Below are 12,516 nucleotides of genomic sequence, written 5' to 3'. Positions count from 1 at the left end.
ACGTATAAAATATCTATTTTAGCATATTGTCTCTAAAAAATCTTTAAGCATTTTGAGTTGAACATGAGGTTCCATTTAGTTCAATGTGCCCAATTATCCCTGAATTTTAGTTTTGTAATTGGTTAGATCTACTGTTGGCTACTTTTCCACATGAAAACCCTCTTATTTTTCACTTGGACGTTGCTGCAATTAATTTTTTCCACTTTTGAATTTACATTATTGCGAATGCAGGACTAAGTTCACCTGTAAAGAATGTTAATATCTGATTCATAAGTACCTGAGTCTGTAGGGTTTCTTCACGGAGTTTTGCAAAAGAAAGAGCCTCCCGGTCTTTCTGGAGCTCATTAATTTGCTCTCGAAGATGCTTCATCATAACCTTAATTAAAGAGTGAGGGAAGTATTTTTAGTGCCCTTCAAAAACCTTCATTTCGGCAATGTCTTTAATGTACTAAAGCACCATAAGGTACTTCACCGTTGACAGTCAAACCTGGCAAGGAGCAGGACGGAAATTGGGGGATGTGAATAAAAGCTTTGCAAAAGAAGTATGCTTTAAGCAGTCTTTTAGTTTTTTTTTAAAAAGAGATACAGCACTGAAAGTGGAAGAATTTGGGGAAAGAGTTCAAGGGATTGGGTAAAACAATTGAAGACTGTGCCACCAATGGTAGAATAGAGGAAGTTTAGGGGGCCAGACCTGGAAGACTGGAGGGTATATGTAGGGAGATAGAGCTAGATGAATTTGCAGATGTAGGGTGGAGCAAGGCTGTGTAATGATTTGTAGATGAGAACAAGGAATTTAAAGTTAATGTGTTCAAGAATGGAGCAACAATTGAAACCAGTGAGGACTGGGAAGATTGGTGAGCGGGATTTAGGATTACATGCAGTGAGTGGTGCTTTCAATGAGTTGGAGTTTATGTAGGTGCAGCTTGGGAGGTCAGCAACAAAGAAATGTTTTGTTTGGAAGTAACAATGGCATGGATTATGGTTTTAACAGCAGTGAGGGTGAGGTAGGACAGCAATATTTAAAGAGATGTGATTAGGCATTCTTGTTGATTATTGGATTAAAGCTCAACTCAACACTGTTGAGTTCATCTTGAGTAGGCATCCAGGAAGAAAAGATGGGATTAGGTATAAAAGTGCAGATATTTTGGCAGAGACCGGGACAGGACAGCTTTGGTCTTGTCAATGTTAAGCTGCAACAATATAATAAAAGCAAAATACTGCAGATGCTGGAAATCTGAAATAAAAACAAGAAATGCTGGAAATACTCAGCAGGTCTGGCAACATCTGTGGAGAGAGAAGCAGAGTTAACATTTCAGGTCAGAGACCCTTCATCAGAACTGACAGATATTAGAAATGTAAAAGGTTTTAAGCAAGTAAAGCAGGGGGTGGTGCAAGAGATAACAAAAGAGGTGTTGATAGGACAAGGTCACAGAGAATAACTGACCAGGTGGCCATGGAACAAAGGCAAATGGTATGTTAATGGTGTGGTGAAAGACAAAGCGTTAGTACAGAGAGGGTGTCAACTGACAGTAAAATGAACAGCCCTGGCCCCAAGCACAAACAGGAAAAAAAACAGTGGGTACCTCATTTATTGATTTGGCACGCTGCAGCCTGCCGGACTGAACACTGAGTTCAATAATTTCAGATCATGACGAGCCACCCTTTTTTATTTTTAGTTATTTTTTCTTCTTTATTTGTTTATTTTATTTTAGTTTGTTTAGTTTATTTCTACTGTGCCTACCCACTGTTTTTTTTTTCATCTTTGTGCTTAGGGCATATAGATAATATTGCTGAAGAGCAGCATATTGAGCAAGAACAGAGGGAGGCCATCTATAAGCAGAGCCTGAAATATGCCTAAGCTGATTGTATGGTACAGGAGAGAAATCATTATAAATAATGGCCCTGATTTTGTGTAGACAATGACAGCGAAGCTTTCAGTACTCGCCACAACTGCACCGTGGAGAGGCCTAGCAACCTCTGGAACATATGCATTGTGGTGTGTAAATCTGGAAGTTGCTGTGGGCCAATCTCCGCTGCTCTGGAGGTGTCACAGTGTCAGTTACTGAACTGTAGAGTAAAAGGAGCATACAAACATACCATTGAGCCCAATAGGTCTACATTGGATTTTACGCTCCACAAGAGTCTCCTCCCATCTCACCTCATCAACATATCCTTCTATTCCTTCCTCAGTCATTTACCAACTTCCCACACACATTTGCCAGATGATACTGTTGTGTGTCAAAAGGTAATAATATGGAGTCATAAGATTGAGGCAGTACCTGCTTTGCTTTTTTTTAAATGGACGCCAGTTCAAATTAGCAGAGAATGACATTACCAATGCACAAAATAAATATCAACAACTGATGTCTGAGGTCTTCCACTACAAGGCAGAGTGTGTCTGTCTGCATCTAACTTACTGTTCTGCATCTCCCAATGACCATTACGTTAACCATCATAAACGGAGTCTTGGAGAAGGGGAAACAATACCTTGGTATTTTATAGGACTATAATAAATACTCTAGAAAGCAAAAGGCCTAGCAAATACATAATAGATAGTGTTGCAAACACCATATATGGAAAAGATCCTACTTTGCAATCATAATTTCACATGCAAAGCAAAACTGCTGGAAATATACCGCAGGTCCATCAGCACATGATAAAGAGAAAAGGTATTTCAAATGCTTAGACTTGTTCTGTATGACCATATTTTCAGGTTTTAATCCCGATCTTCTACATGTGCAGATTTTAAAAAAATTAATATTTTGAAAATTTGACCAAATCATTATAATAAAATGGCTTGCCTTTGTCACGTGTTCAGCCAGTACTCTATGTTGTGACTGCCTGTTAATTTTCTTCTTTCTCATTGGTTCAGTGTTTAATCCTTTCTAAATGAATATGTTTTGTCATTCTTTAATTGTATGGTGCAAAACTTCACCCCAACTTCAATTTTGTTCCTAATCGCAATCCACTAAAGAAACCATTCTATCCAACAAAATTACACGTGAGCAATGCTGGAGTGCATCCCAACATTCTGTTCTGACATCTATAAGTTGCACTGTGGAAAGAAACATTCTAAATGTGTCAACGTGTACCTGAAATAACAGTCGCACCTGTAGTAGCACTATAAATAGCAGATTTCCATTTTAAATCTGTACCAGTGATGTTAAGTGGAAAAGTAGGATTTAACAGTGTAAAGCAGCTGTTGTGAACTGTCCTGCAGTTCTAGTCTGTGATAACTGGGAAGCTCTGCAACATTCTTTTATTTCCAATCAATTTAGACCAGGAAACCCAAAAATCAAGCAATCTCCCTGTCAGGACCTCAGCATAACTGAACAGTCAGATATAAATATAAAAGGTGTTTCTCCAACCCTGCCACCTACACAACACCGCACCCCACCCCACAAACAAAAAAATCCCGACCTCTCCCCAATTCACTGATGGTCAACAGTCCACAGAAATCTCAGATCAAAACTCTTAACACCTCATCAAGGAAAAATCTTTTTAAATGTCTCCTCTCCATAATGACCCATTCCTTTGAGCCTTTTCCCATTGTCTCACCTAACCAGCAGTGACCACACAGCCAGTGTAACAGCGCTAGCATTCCCAAAAGAATCAATCTTCTAACTCTACTGTTATTGCAACTCTACTGTTATTACTGTTACTGCATTTTGGAAGATCGAATACAGGTGGGAAGTATACAGTAAATGGCAGAACCCTTAGGTGTATTGACAGGCAGAGAGGTCTGGGCGTACAGATCCACAGGTCACTGAAAGTGGCAACGCAGGTGGATAAGGTAGTCAAGAAGGCATACGGCATGCTTGCCTTCATCGGTCGGGGCATAGAGTATAAAAATTGGCAAGTCATGCTGCAGCTGTACAGAACCTTAGTTAGGCCACGCTTAGAATACTGCGTGCAATTCTGGTCACCACACTACCAGAAGGACGTGGAGGCTTTGAAGAGGGTACAGAAGAGGTTTACCAGGATGTTGCCTGGTCTGGAGGGCAATAGCTATGAGGAGAGGTTGGATAAACTCAGATTGTTTTCACTGGAACGATGGAGGTGGAGGGACGACATGATAGAGGTTTACAAAGTTATGAGTGGATAGTCAGAAGCTTTTTCCCAGGGTGGAACAGTCAGTTACTAGGGGACATAGGTTTAAGGTGCGAGGGGCAAAGTTTAGAGGGGATGTGCGAGGCAAGTTCTTTACACAGAGGATGGTGAGTGCCTGGAAGTTGCTGCCGGGGGAGGTGGTGGAAACAGGTACGATAGCGACGTTTAAGAGGCATCTTGACAAATACATGAATAGGATGGGAATAGAGGGATACGGTCCCTGGAAGTGCAGAAGGTTTTAGTTTAGACAGGCATCAAGATCGGCGCAGGCTTGGAGGGCCAAATGGCCTGTTCCTGTGCTGTACTGTTCTTTGTTCAAAGCCACACACTTGCTTTAAAAAGTATTTTTCTGCCTGAATTTTTTAGATCAAGTACCCAGGTCTCTTGGGAGGACCAGTCTCAACTCTTTGCCCCTTCCCCAAGAGGATTTTCAAGGCCTGGATAGCAAGGAATTTGGGAGGATATGCGTACTTTACATCACCCCCACCCACCCCCCAACTCCCAAGATAAGGAATTTCAGGCCCCAGGGGAGTGGTAGTTTAGCTGATCACAAAGAGAGTGAACTGCGCTCCTAGCACAACCTTCACTTTCTAACCTGACTCAGATGAAAATCTGTGCCTTTGATTTCCCTGTCCCACCCACATATCCCCATTTCCCATCCCCCATGTTGTATCAAATAATTTCACTCAATCAAATTCCATCAAAAATATTCTGCACAACACAAAGCCACCTTGCCCATTCCACTATTCCCCTCTGAAAAGAAAAAAAATTCCATAATAAACACCCACACACACAATACTCATTTTAAAAAAATCCCACATTGTTAATGAAATTCAAAATCCATTATCTATGCCTGGAGACACTCCTGAACAAGAATACAAAAAATGCTTTAAGTGGTGTTACATTGGAAGCAAATTGCCTGTACCTCTTGGGTTGAGATTGTATTTGCCAATTCAGCCACTTTGGAAGAGGAGTGTTCCAGTGCATGCTGAGTCAATATCTGTTCTAACTCTTGCTGATGAGCTGCTTTTAATGCTGCAACATGCTCAGCAACACTTCCTTGCGCTCTGCAGGAGAGAGAAAAACATTTAAAAGTGCTGCTTTACATGAACAATTATCAAACAGTGACCAAAAAACTAGTATACATTAGATTTATTCAAACTAAAAAAAAATCCAGTCATGTATTTAAGATCATTTCTCACTATTTTTCACTGGATGTCAGTTTGGCTCAATTGGGAGCACTCTCACCTGAGTTAGGTTGTGAGTGCAAGCCCTCACTCCAGGACTTGAGCATATAACCTGGATTGACGTTTTATTTATTTATTTAGAGGTACAGCACCGAAACAGGCCCTTCAGCCCACCGAGTCTGTGCCGACCAACAATCACCCATTTATACTAATCCTACATTAATCCCATATTTCCTACCACACCCTCACCATTCTCCTACCACCAACTTATACTAGGGGCAACTTACAATGGCCAATTTACCTATCAACCTGCAAGTCTTTGGCTGTGGGAGGAAACTGGAGCACCCGGCGGAAACCCACCCGGTCACAGGGAGAACTTGCAAACTCCACACAGGCAGTATCCAGAACTGAACCTGGCTCACTGGAGCTGTGACGCTGCAGTGCTAACCACTGCGCCACTGTGCCGCCCAAGCACTGCGCCACAGCATTTAGTGAAATGCTGAGGAAGGTTCCATTCTTCAGGTAAGATGTTAAACTGAGGCCCTGTTTGCCCATTCCAGTGGTTCAGGTAGACATTAAAGATTCGATGGAACCATTAAAAAATAGATGTATTCACCCCATGGTTTGGCTATTACCTTTCATTGATCCCTTTACCAACTACACCAAATGCAAAGTTACTGCCTGTGGGATCTTGCTGTGGAAGATGGTTGTCATGTTTGTCTACACAACAATCACTGTATTTCAAAGTAATTCATTATACATGAAGGGATGGGCAACAACTGCTTGCCCAGCCAAGGATGTTCACATTCCATGAACGAAAAAGAAAAAAAAAGCCTTTTGAGATATTTTACAAAGGCATGATAAGGTACTATGACCTAGAAATTCAGGCACACCTTGAATAGTGAGGCCTGAAGTGCCCTGACATTGGGTCCTGGGTCTACTTCACATTGAGAAAGCAAGCTGCTGAGGCACAACGGAAGATCAGGCCGCTGTTTGCATTGCAGAGGCCCTCAGGTAAGTGAGGACAATCAGGTCAAGAGGTAGCAATCGGGAGTAGGGGCTGGGGGTGGCGAGATCTTGGACCTTCCTAATGTGCATACCATAGTACCACACCACATACTGCATTTACTCACCAAGTACAATGTACTAAAATTGCAGTTTTAAGGAAGCACAGTTAAAAATACTTAAAACCCGCCTTTACCTCCTTGCTTCATTTTCAAATTGGGCTAATTTTGCTCTTTGCTGGTCCATTTCCAAAGACAATCTTTCCATGTTGTTCTTCAGCATGTCATTTTCATTCAGAACCTCTGATATATGAGAACCAGAAAAGTCATTTGGCTGATAAACTTTTTCATCTAAAGTTGCTGGGAAAGATTCTGTAGACTCACTGTCCTTTTTGGACTTCTTGGTTGACTTCAGTTGTGCGTATTTGTCAGCCAGTGTTTTGTTATTAAGGAGCATCCTCCTCTCTCTCTGGAGATGTTCCAATGTCTTTGAAAGCTCTTGTATTTCTCGGTTTTTAGCAGCCAGTTCTAAATTGAGTTTCTCGATCTTGGCTTGCTGATATGTATGTTGCATATGCTGGTCAACCATTCTAAGCGAGCTTTCTTCTCTTTCCATTAACTTTAATTCTGTCTGGTAAAGTTGATTTTTCAGCTTCTCAATGTCACCCCTGAGTCGATTTTCCTTGGACTTGTGGACTTCTTTTAACATGAGAATTTCCTCTTCCAGTATCTTCATTTCTGGATCAGGGTCATCTAACTTTTCTTTTTCATGAATTAACTTGTGCTCTAAAAGCTGTTCAAGTTCTGAGACTCTTTGTTCATACTGAATCTGGAAAATATACAAAACAATAGTTTATTAAACTTTTTGTGGTAATAGGAGTGATGGATGAGCAGGACTCAGTGCATGATATGAAATGAGCAGCAGAATTTGGATAAGCTGAAGTGTTAGAAACATAAAAGGTTTTTATTGAAGAATTTATTTTATGTCCAAGACTCCATTTTGTTAAAAGTATTCTGCAGAATCGGTTGAAACAAGAATATAGCAAAGTATACAATATCACAAGATAGGTCAAATCACCAAGGCCACTTTGCAAGGCTATCATATAAGATAGCCTTGCCTAGCTCTAACCTTCAAATAGACACATTTATCTGTGACTACTATGTGCTTATCTTTTCTGCATATGAAAGGACATCGACTACTACGAGTCGAGGGGCTGAATTTTTGGGGCCTCCCCTGAAGTTGGAATGGAGGCGGGGTCGTTTGAAAATACCAGCAGTGGGCAACGTGTTAATTTCAAGGCAGCGATCCTGGTGGTAGCAATAACCACCAGGGAAGAGGGAGGGCAAGACAGGAATCCCTCTCTCCTCCCAGTTTTTGAACAGCTGAGGGGAAGTGGGTAAACCATGGGGAGCGAATCAAGGCTGCAGGACATCACCCCAGTCCCATAAGAGGGTCAGCAGAGCAAAGGGGTACTTGGTAAGTGGGTGCCCTTGGCCCTGCACAAGTGGCAGGGACAGTGGGCACAATGATCAGGCATGAAACAGGGTCATCAGCCCCCAAGCATCGTTGGGCAGAAGAGCAAGGGGAAAGGCTGTCAATCACAATAGCACAGCCATCTGTCTAAAAGAAAGGCTGCAGCTGGAACTGGGGGCTCAATTGTCAAATTTTGGGCCCAGTGGCGATGAGGGGCAATTTTGCACTCTGCAAGAAGGGTGGAACCAGAGGCATCAGGAAGGCACGGGAGAGGAAAGAGGGGCAGGAATGCAATACCCTGAACACAGGATCTACCTGGAGCTACCTGGAGATGACAGTGACCCAGTGCCACAGGAGACTGCGACTCTCTAGGCAGATGGTCACTGACATGTGCCCTCATCGCCGAAGACCTCACACCTCGCAGCAATGGTCGCCATGCCCTGCCTGTATCCGTCAAAGTCACTGTGTCTTCAACTTCTTTGCTTCTGGCTCCTTCCAGTCCTTGGTGGCATCTCGCAAACGGGTCAGCACCACTGCACCTCGCTGGTCAATGGATGCCTCTTTGCCAGAGCTAGCCAGCACACTCACTTGCCGATGGACAAGGCCTCGCTGGGAGAGAGCACATTGGGTTTCACCTTCATCGCTGAATTCCCCCAGGTGCAGGGCATAATTAATTGCACCCATGTGGCCATTAAGGCCAGCGAGATTCACCAACAGGAAGGGCTTCCACTCCCTCAATGTCCTACTGGTCTGTGACCACAACAGGAGCTTCAACCATGTGTGCACTCAGTTGCTGTTATGAATGTGCTTCCATTATAAATATTTTTTGAGGATTTGTGTTCAAAAGACTGTGGAAATACCTGACGAGATGCTGGACTTGGTTTTATTTAAAAAGGGTTACTGGAAGGACATTTTGGGACTTTGTTTGAAAACAAACACTGACGTAAAAAGTAAATGAAGGCTAAATAAACATAAGGAGCCTTTCTAGCTACTGGAGTAGTTTACAGAGAAGTCATAGGTCTGGGTTTATGGCTCAGGTGTTTTTGGTTTCATTTTTGGATATTGTTTGGAGTTCAGTTGGGGTGTAAGCCTGCTGAGAGAGAAAGGCTACCAGCTCATCCTGTTCCACCTCTTTGAGAAACCTAAGAATCCAGTGAGAACTGGAGAAATTGATGCAGCATTTCTCCTGAGAAGCTTCTGCAAGACTTTCTCTCAACATCTCCTGAACGAACTGCTTCTGAAAAGATCCTAGTGACCTTCGCACGTGTCTATTGACACTTGTCTAGGTGTACCTGGACGCCAAACCAAAAGAACCATCTGGAAAATTCCATATCTTATCTTTTTCTTCAAGAATTAAGTAGTATTTGGCCAAAGTATTTTTTTTATTTTTGTAAAGTTGTACTCTGCAGAGAAAGCTTCTTTATTTTTTCTTTAAATGGTGTGCGTGCGTGCGTATTAGGTTACTTAGAAGAGAATATATTTATATTTTCATATTTCAATCTGTGTTAAAGCTTTGCATCTTTATTGAATAAGTCTTGTTTGAAAATTAATAAACAAAATTACTAATTTAAGAAACCTGGTTGATGTATTTTTATTCGGAAACTGAAGCAGAGTATATAATTGGCTGTATCGGTAACCGAGTAAAACATTTAAATATATGTTGTGACCCATGGAGAAGTGGAACTAGAGAAAGACAGTGCACTCTTCCATCCTCGGTTCTAACACTGCCATGACTCCGTCATCCTCTGGCAGTCCAGGCTGCTTCAGATCTTCACCCTAACCTCCAAAATGCATGGATGGATCCTCGGGGACAAGGGAGATCCCTTGAAGACGTCACTACTTATCCCTCTACAGGAGGCCCAGTTAGAGACACAGAGGCAATACAACCAATGCTTCCAACTCAGCAGGAAATCAGGCTTCCGAAAATGATTTTGGTGTTCGGAGCGGTCGGGTGGTGCCCTCCAATACCCTCCTGCAAGGTCTTGGTCATTGTGGTAGTCTGCTGCGTTCTCCATAACAAGGCCCTCCAGAGAGGTGTGGACCTTGAGGTCAATGAAGCTCTGGATGGAGACTGCTCATTGGGGGAGGAGTAAGAGTAGGTGGTGAGGAGGAGGAACAAGAGGTGGAGGGAGATGACACTGAATAAAGAGGTCCCCTGTTGCACAAGGTGATCTCCTCCTACCATCCTCTGGGAAGAGGATGTTCCCCTGCTCCCACATGGCCTCCAGCATTAGATCCAGTTCGGCATCGATGAAGCAAAGGACCACACTGCCACAGGTGCCAGGCCTCTGGCTCCACTGTGACATCTCACTTTCCTCTGGTGCAGTAGAAGGCTTTGGCACAAAACACAGATCTCTCCCTCATGACAAAGGAAGATGGTTGTGGTAGTCGGAGGCCAATCCTCTCAGCCCAGAACATTGCTGCAGGAGTTCCTTAGGATAGTATCCAAGGACCAATTCAGCTGCTTCATCAATCACCTTCCACCCATCAGAAGGTCAGAAGTGGGGATGTTCGCTGATATTGTATGATGTTCAGCAACTCCTCTGATACTGAAGCAGTCCATGCCCATATGCAACGAGACCTGGACAACATTCAGGCTTGGGCTGATAAATGGCTAGTTACATTCATGCCACACAAGTCCATCTCCAACAAGAGAGAATCTATCCATCTCCCCTTGACATTCAAGGGCATTACCATCGTTGAATCCCCCAACAACATTCTGGGGGTTAACTTTAACCAGAAACTTAACTAGGGCCAGCCATATAAATACTGTGGCTACAAGAGCAGGTCAGGGGTTGGGTATTCTACAGCAAGTAACTCACCACCTGACTCCCCAAGCCTGCTCACCACCTGCAAGGAACAAATCAGGAGCGTGATGGAATACTTTCCACTTGCCTGGATGAGTGCAGCTCCAATAACACTCAAGAAGTTTGACATCATCCAGGAAAAAGCATCCCACTTGATTGGCACTGCATCCACCATCTTAAACAAACATTCACTCCCTCCACCACTAGTGCACAGTGGCAGCAGTGTGTACCATCTACAAGATTTACTGCAGCAACTCACCACGCCTCCGACAGCACCTCCCAAACCCTTGATCTCTACCACCTAGAAGGACAAGGGCAGCAGATGCATGGGAACAGCACCATCTGCAAGTTCCCCTCCAAGCCACACACTATCTTGACTTGCAGCTATATTGCTGTTCCTTCATTATCGTTGGGTTGAAATCCTGGAACTTCTCAACAGCACTGTGGGTATACCTACACCACATGGACTACAGCAGTTTAAGCTCAACAACACCTTCTCAAGGGCAATTAGGGATGGGTAACAAATACTGGCCTTGCCAGCGATGGTCACATCCCATGAGGGAATAAAAAAACCCAGCAGCCTCAGTGATGGCTGCTGTGGGAGTCTAAATTAGTCCCACACTTCATCTGACCTTCATCCTTTCCAGTCCCCACTGGCTGTAAGTGGACAGGAAACCCATCTCTATACCAAGGGCTTCGCCATGCGAAAATGTGGAGTTTAATCAGCTTGAGTCAGCTTCTGACTCACAGACAGCCCATTTCCCACCTCTGCGGCAAAAATTCAGCACTCACTCTCTGCAATGCCGAGCTGATGTCAGCTAGTGTATACCAAGAGTCATGGTGAAGGCACGATGTCAGAGTCATTACGACACAGAAGGAGGCTATTCAGTCCATTAACTTCTCTGTAGGGAAATCCAATCAGTTTCATTCCCCTGCAAATTTATTTCCCTCAGGTGCTCATCCAATTTAAATTATTTATCGTCTCCATTTCCACCACCCTCGTAGGCAGTGACTTCCAGATCATTCGCATTCGCTGCGTAAAAAAAAGTTCTTCCTCATATTTCCCCTAAAACTAAAAATCTGCCTAAAGCTTTAAATCTGGCCTTGTACCATCAGCTAATGGGAACAGCTTTTCTTTGTCTACGATATTTAATTTGTCATAATCTTGTACACCTCTATCAAATCTCTCTCAATCTCCTCTGTTCCAAGGAGAACAACCCCAGCTTCTCCAACCTAACCTTGTAGCTAAAATTCCTCATCCCTAGAACCATTCTGATAAATCTGCTCCGCACCCTTTCAAGGACCTTCACATCCTTCCTAAAGTGGATGCTTAACTCTAGTTGTGGCCTAACCAGAGCTTTATGAAGGTTCAGCATAACTTCCGTGCTTATGCACTCAATACCTCTATTTATCTAAGACCCCCATATGCTTTGCTAACTACTCTCTCAATGTCTGCCACCTTCAAAGATCTACGGACATGACCCCCAGGTCCCTCTCCCCCTGTACACTCTTTAGAACTGTTCCATTTAGTCTGTATTGCCTCTCCCTATTTCTTCTGCCAAAATACATCACCTCACACTTCTCTGTATTAAATTCCATCTGCCACTTGTCTGTCCATTTTGCTAGCATATCCATGTCCTGTTACAGTCGATTTGTTTCATCCCCATTGTCTGCCACACTTCCAAGTTTGGCATCATCAGCAAACTTTGAAATTTTACTCTGTATTCTAATATCCAAGTCATTTATATGGATCAAAAAAGCAGTGGTCCGAGCACTGACCATTGGGGAACACCACACTCCAGTCTAATGTAGTGGCCTTTTAGCTGATAATTAAAGCAAGACCATTATAAAAGAATTAGGAAAGACCCAGGGGCTAATCATCCTGTGATTGAGCTCAACAACTGTAATGTGAGGTCTCTCGCAATCTTCACGTT

The 12,516-nt window shown here is 43.1% G+C and overlaps 1 protein-coding gene across 1 annotated transcript in view; it reads right to left on the bottom strand.

Annotated features, from left to right (window-relative positions):
- Window positions 1–12,516, bottom strand: part of cep162 (centrosomal protein 162) — a 196,931-nt gene that overhangs the window by 22,455 nt on the left and 161,960 nt on the right. Inside the window, exons 23-25 of the mRNA XM_068026864.1 lie at window positions 6,499–7,130; window positions 5,036–5,177; window positions 278–376 (exon numbers count right to left, since the gene is read on the bottom strand). Coding sequence (XP_067882965.1) covers window positions 278–376; window positions 5,036–5,177; window positions 6,499–7,130 — 873 coding nt within the window. The remainder of the gene's footprint in view (window positions 1–277; window positions 377–5,035; window positions 5,178–6,498; window positions 7,131–12,516) is intronic.

Source organism: Heterodontus francisci, chromosome 3 (genome assembly GCF_036365525.1).
Source record: "Heterodontus francisci isolate sHetFra1 chromosome 3, sHetFra1.hap1, whole genome shotgun sequence".
Taxonomy (NCBI): Eukaryota; Metazoa; Chordata; class Chondrichthyes; order Heterodontiformes; family Heterodontidae; genus Heterodontus; species Heterodontus francisci.
The sequence above is the reverse complement of the archived record's forward strand: the minus strand, read 5'-3'. Positions and strand labels throughout refer to the sequence as shown.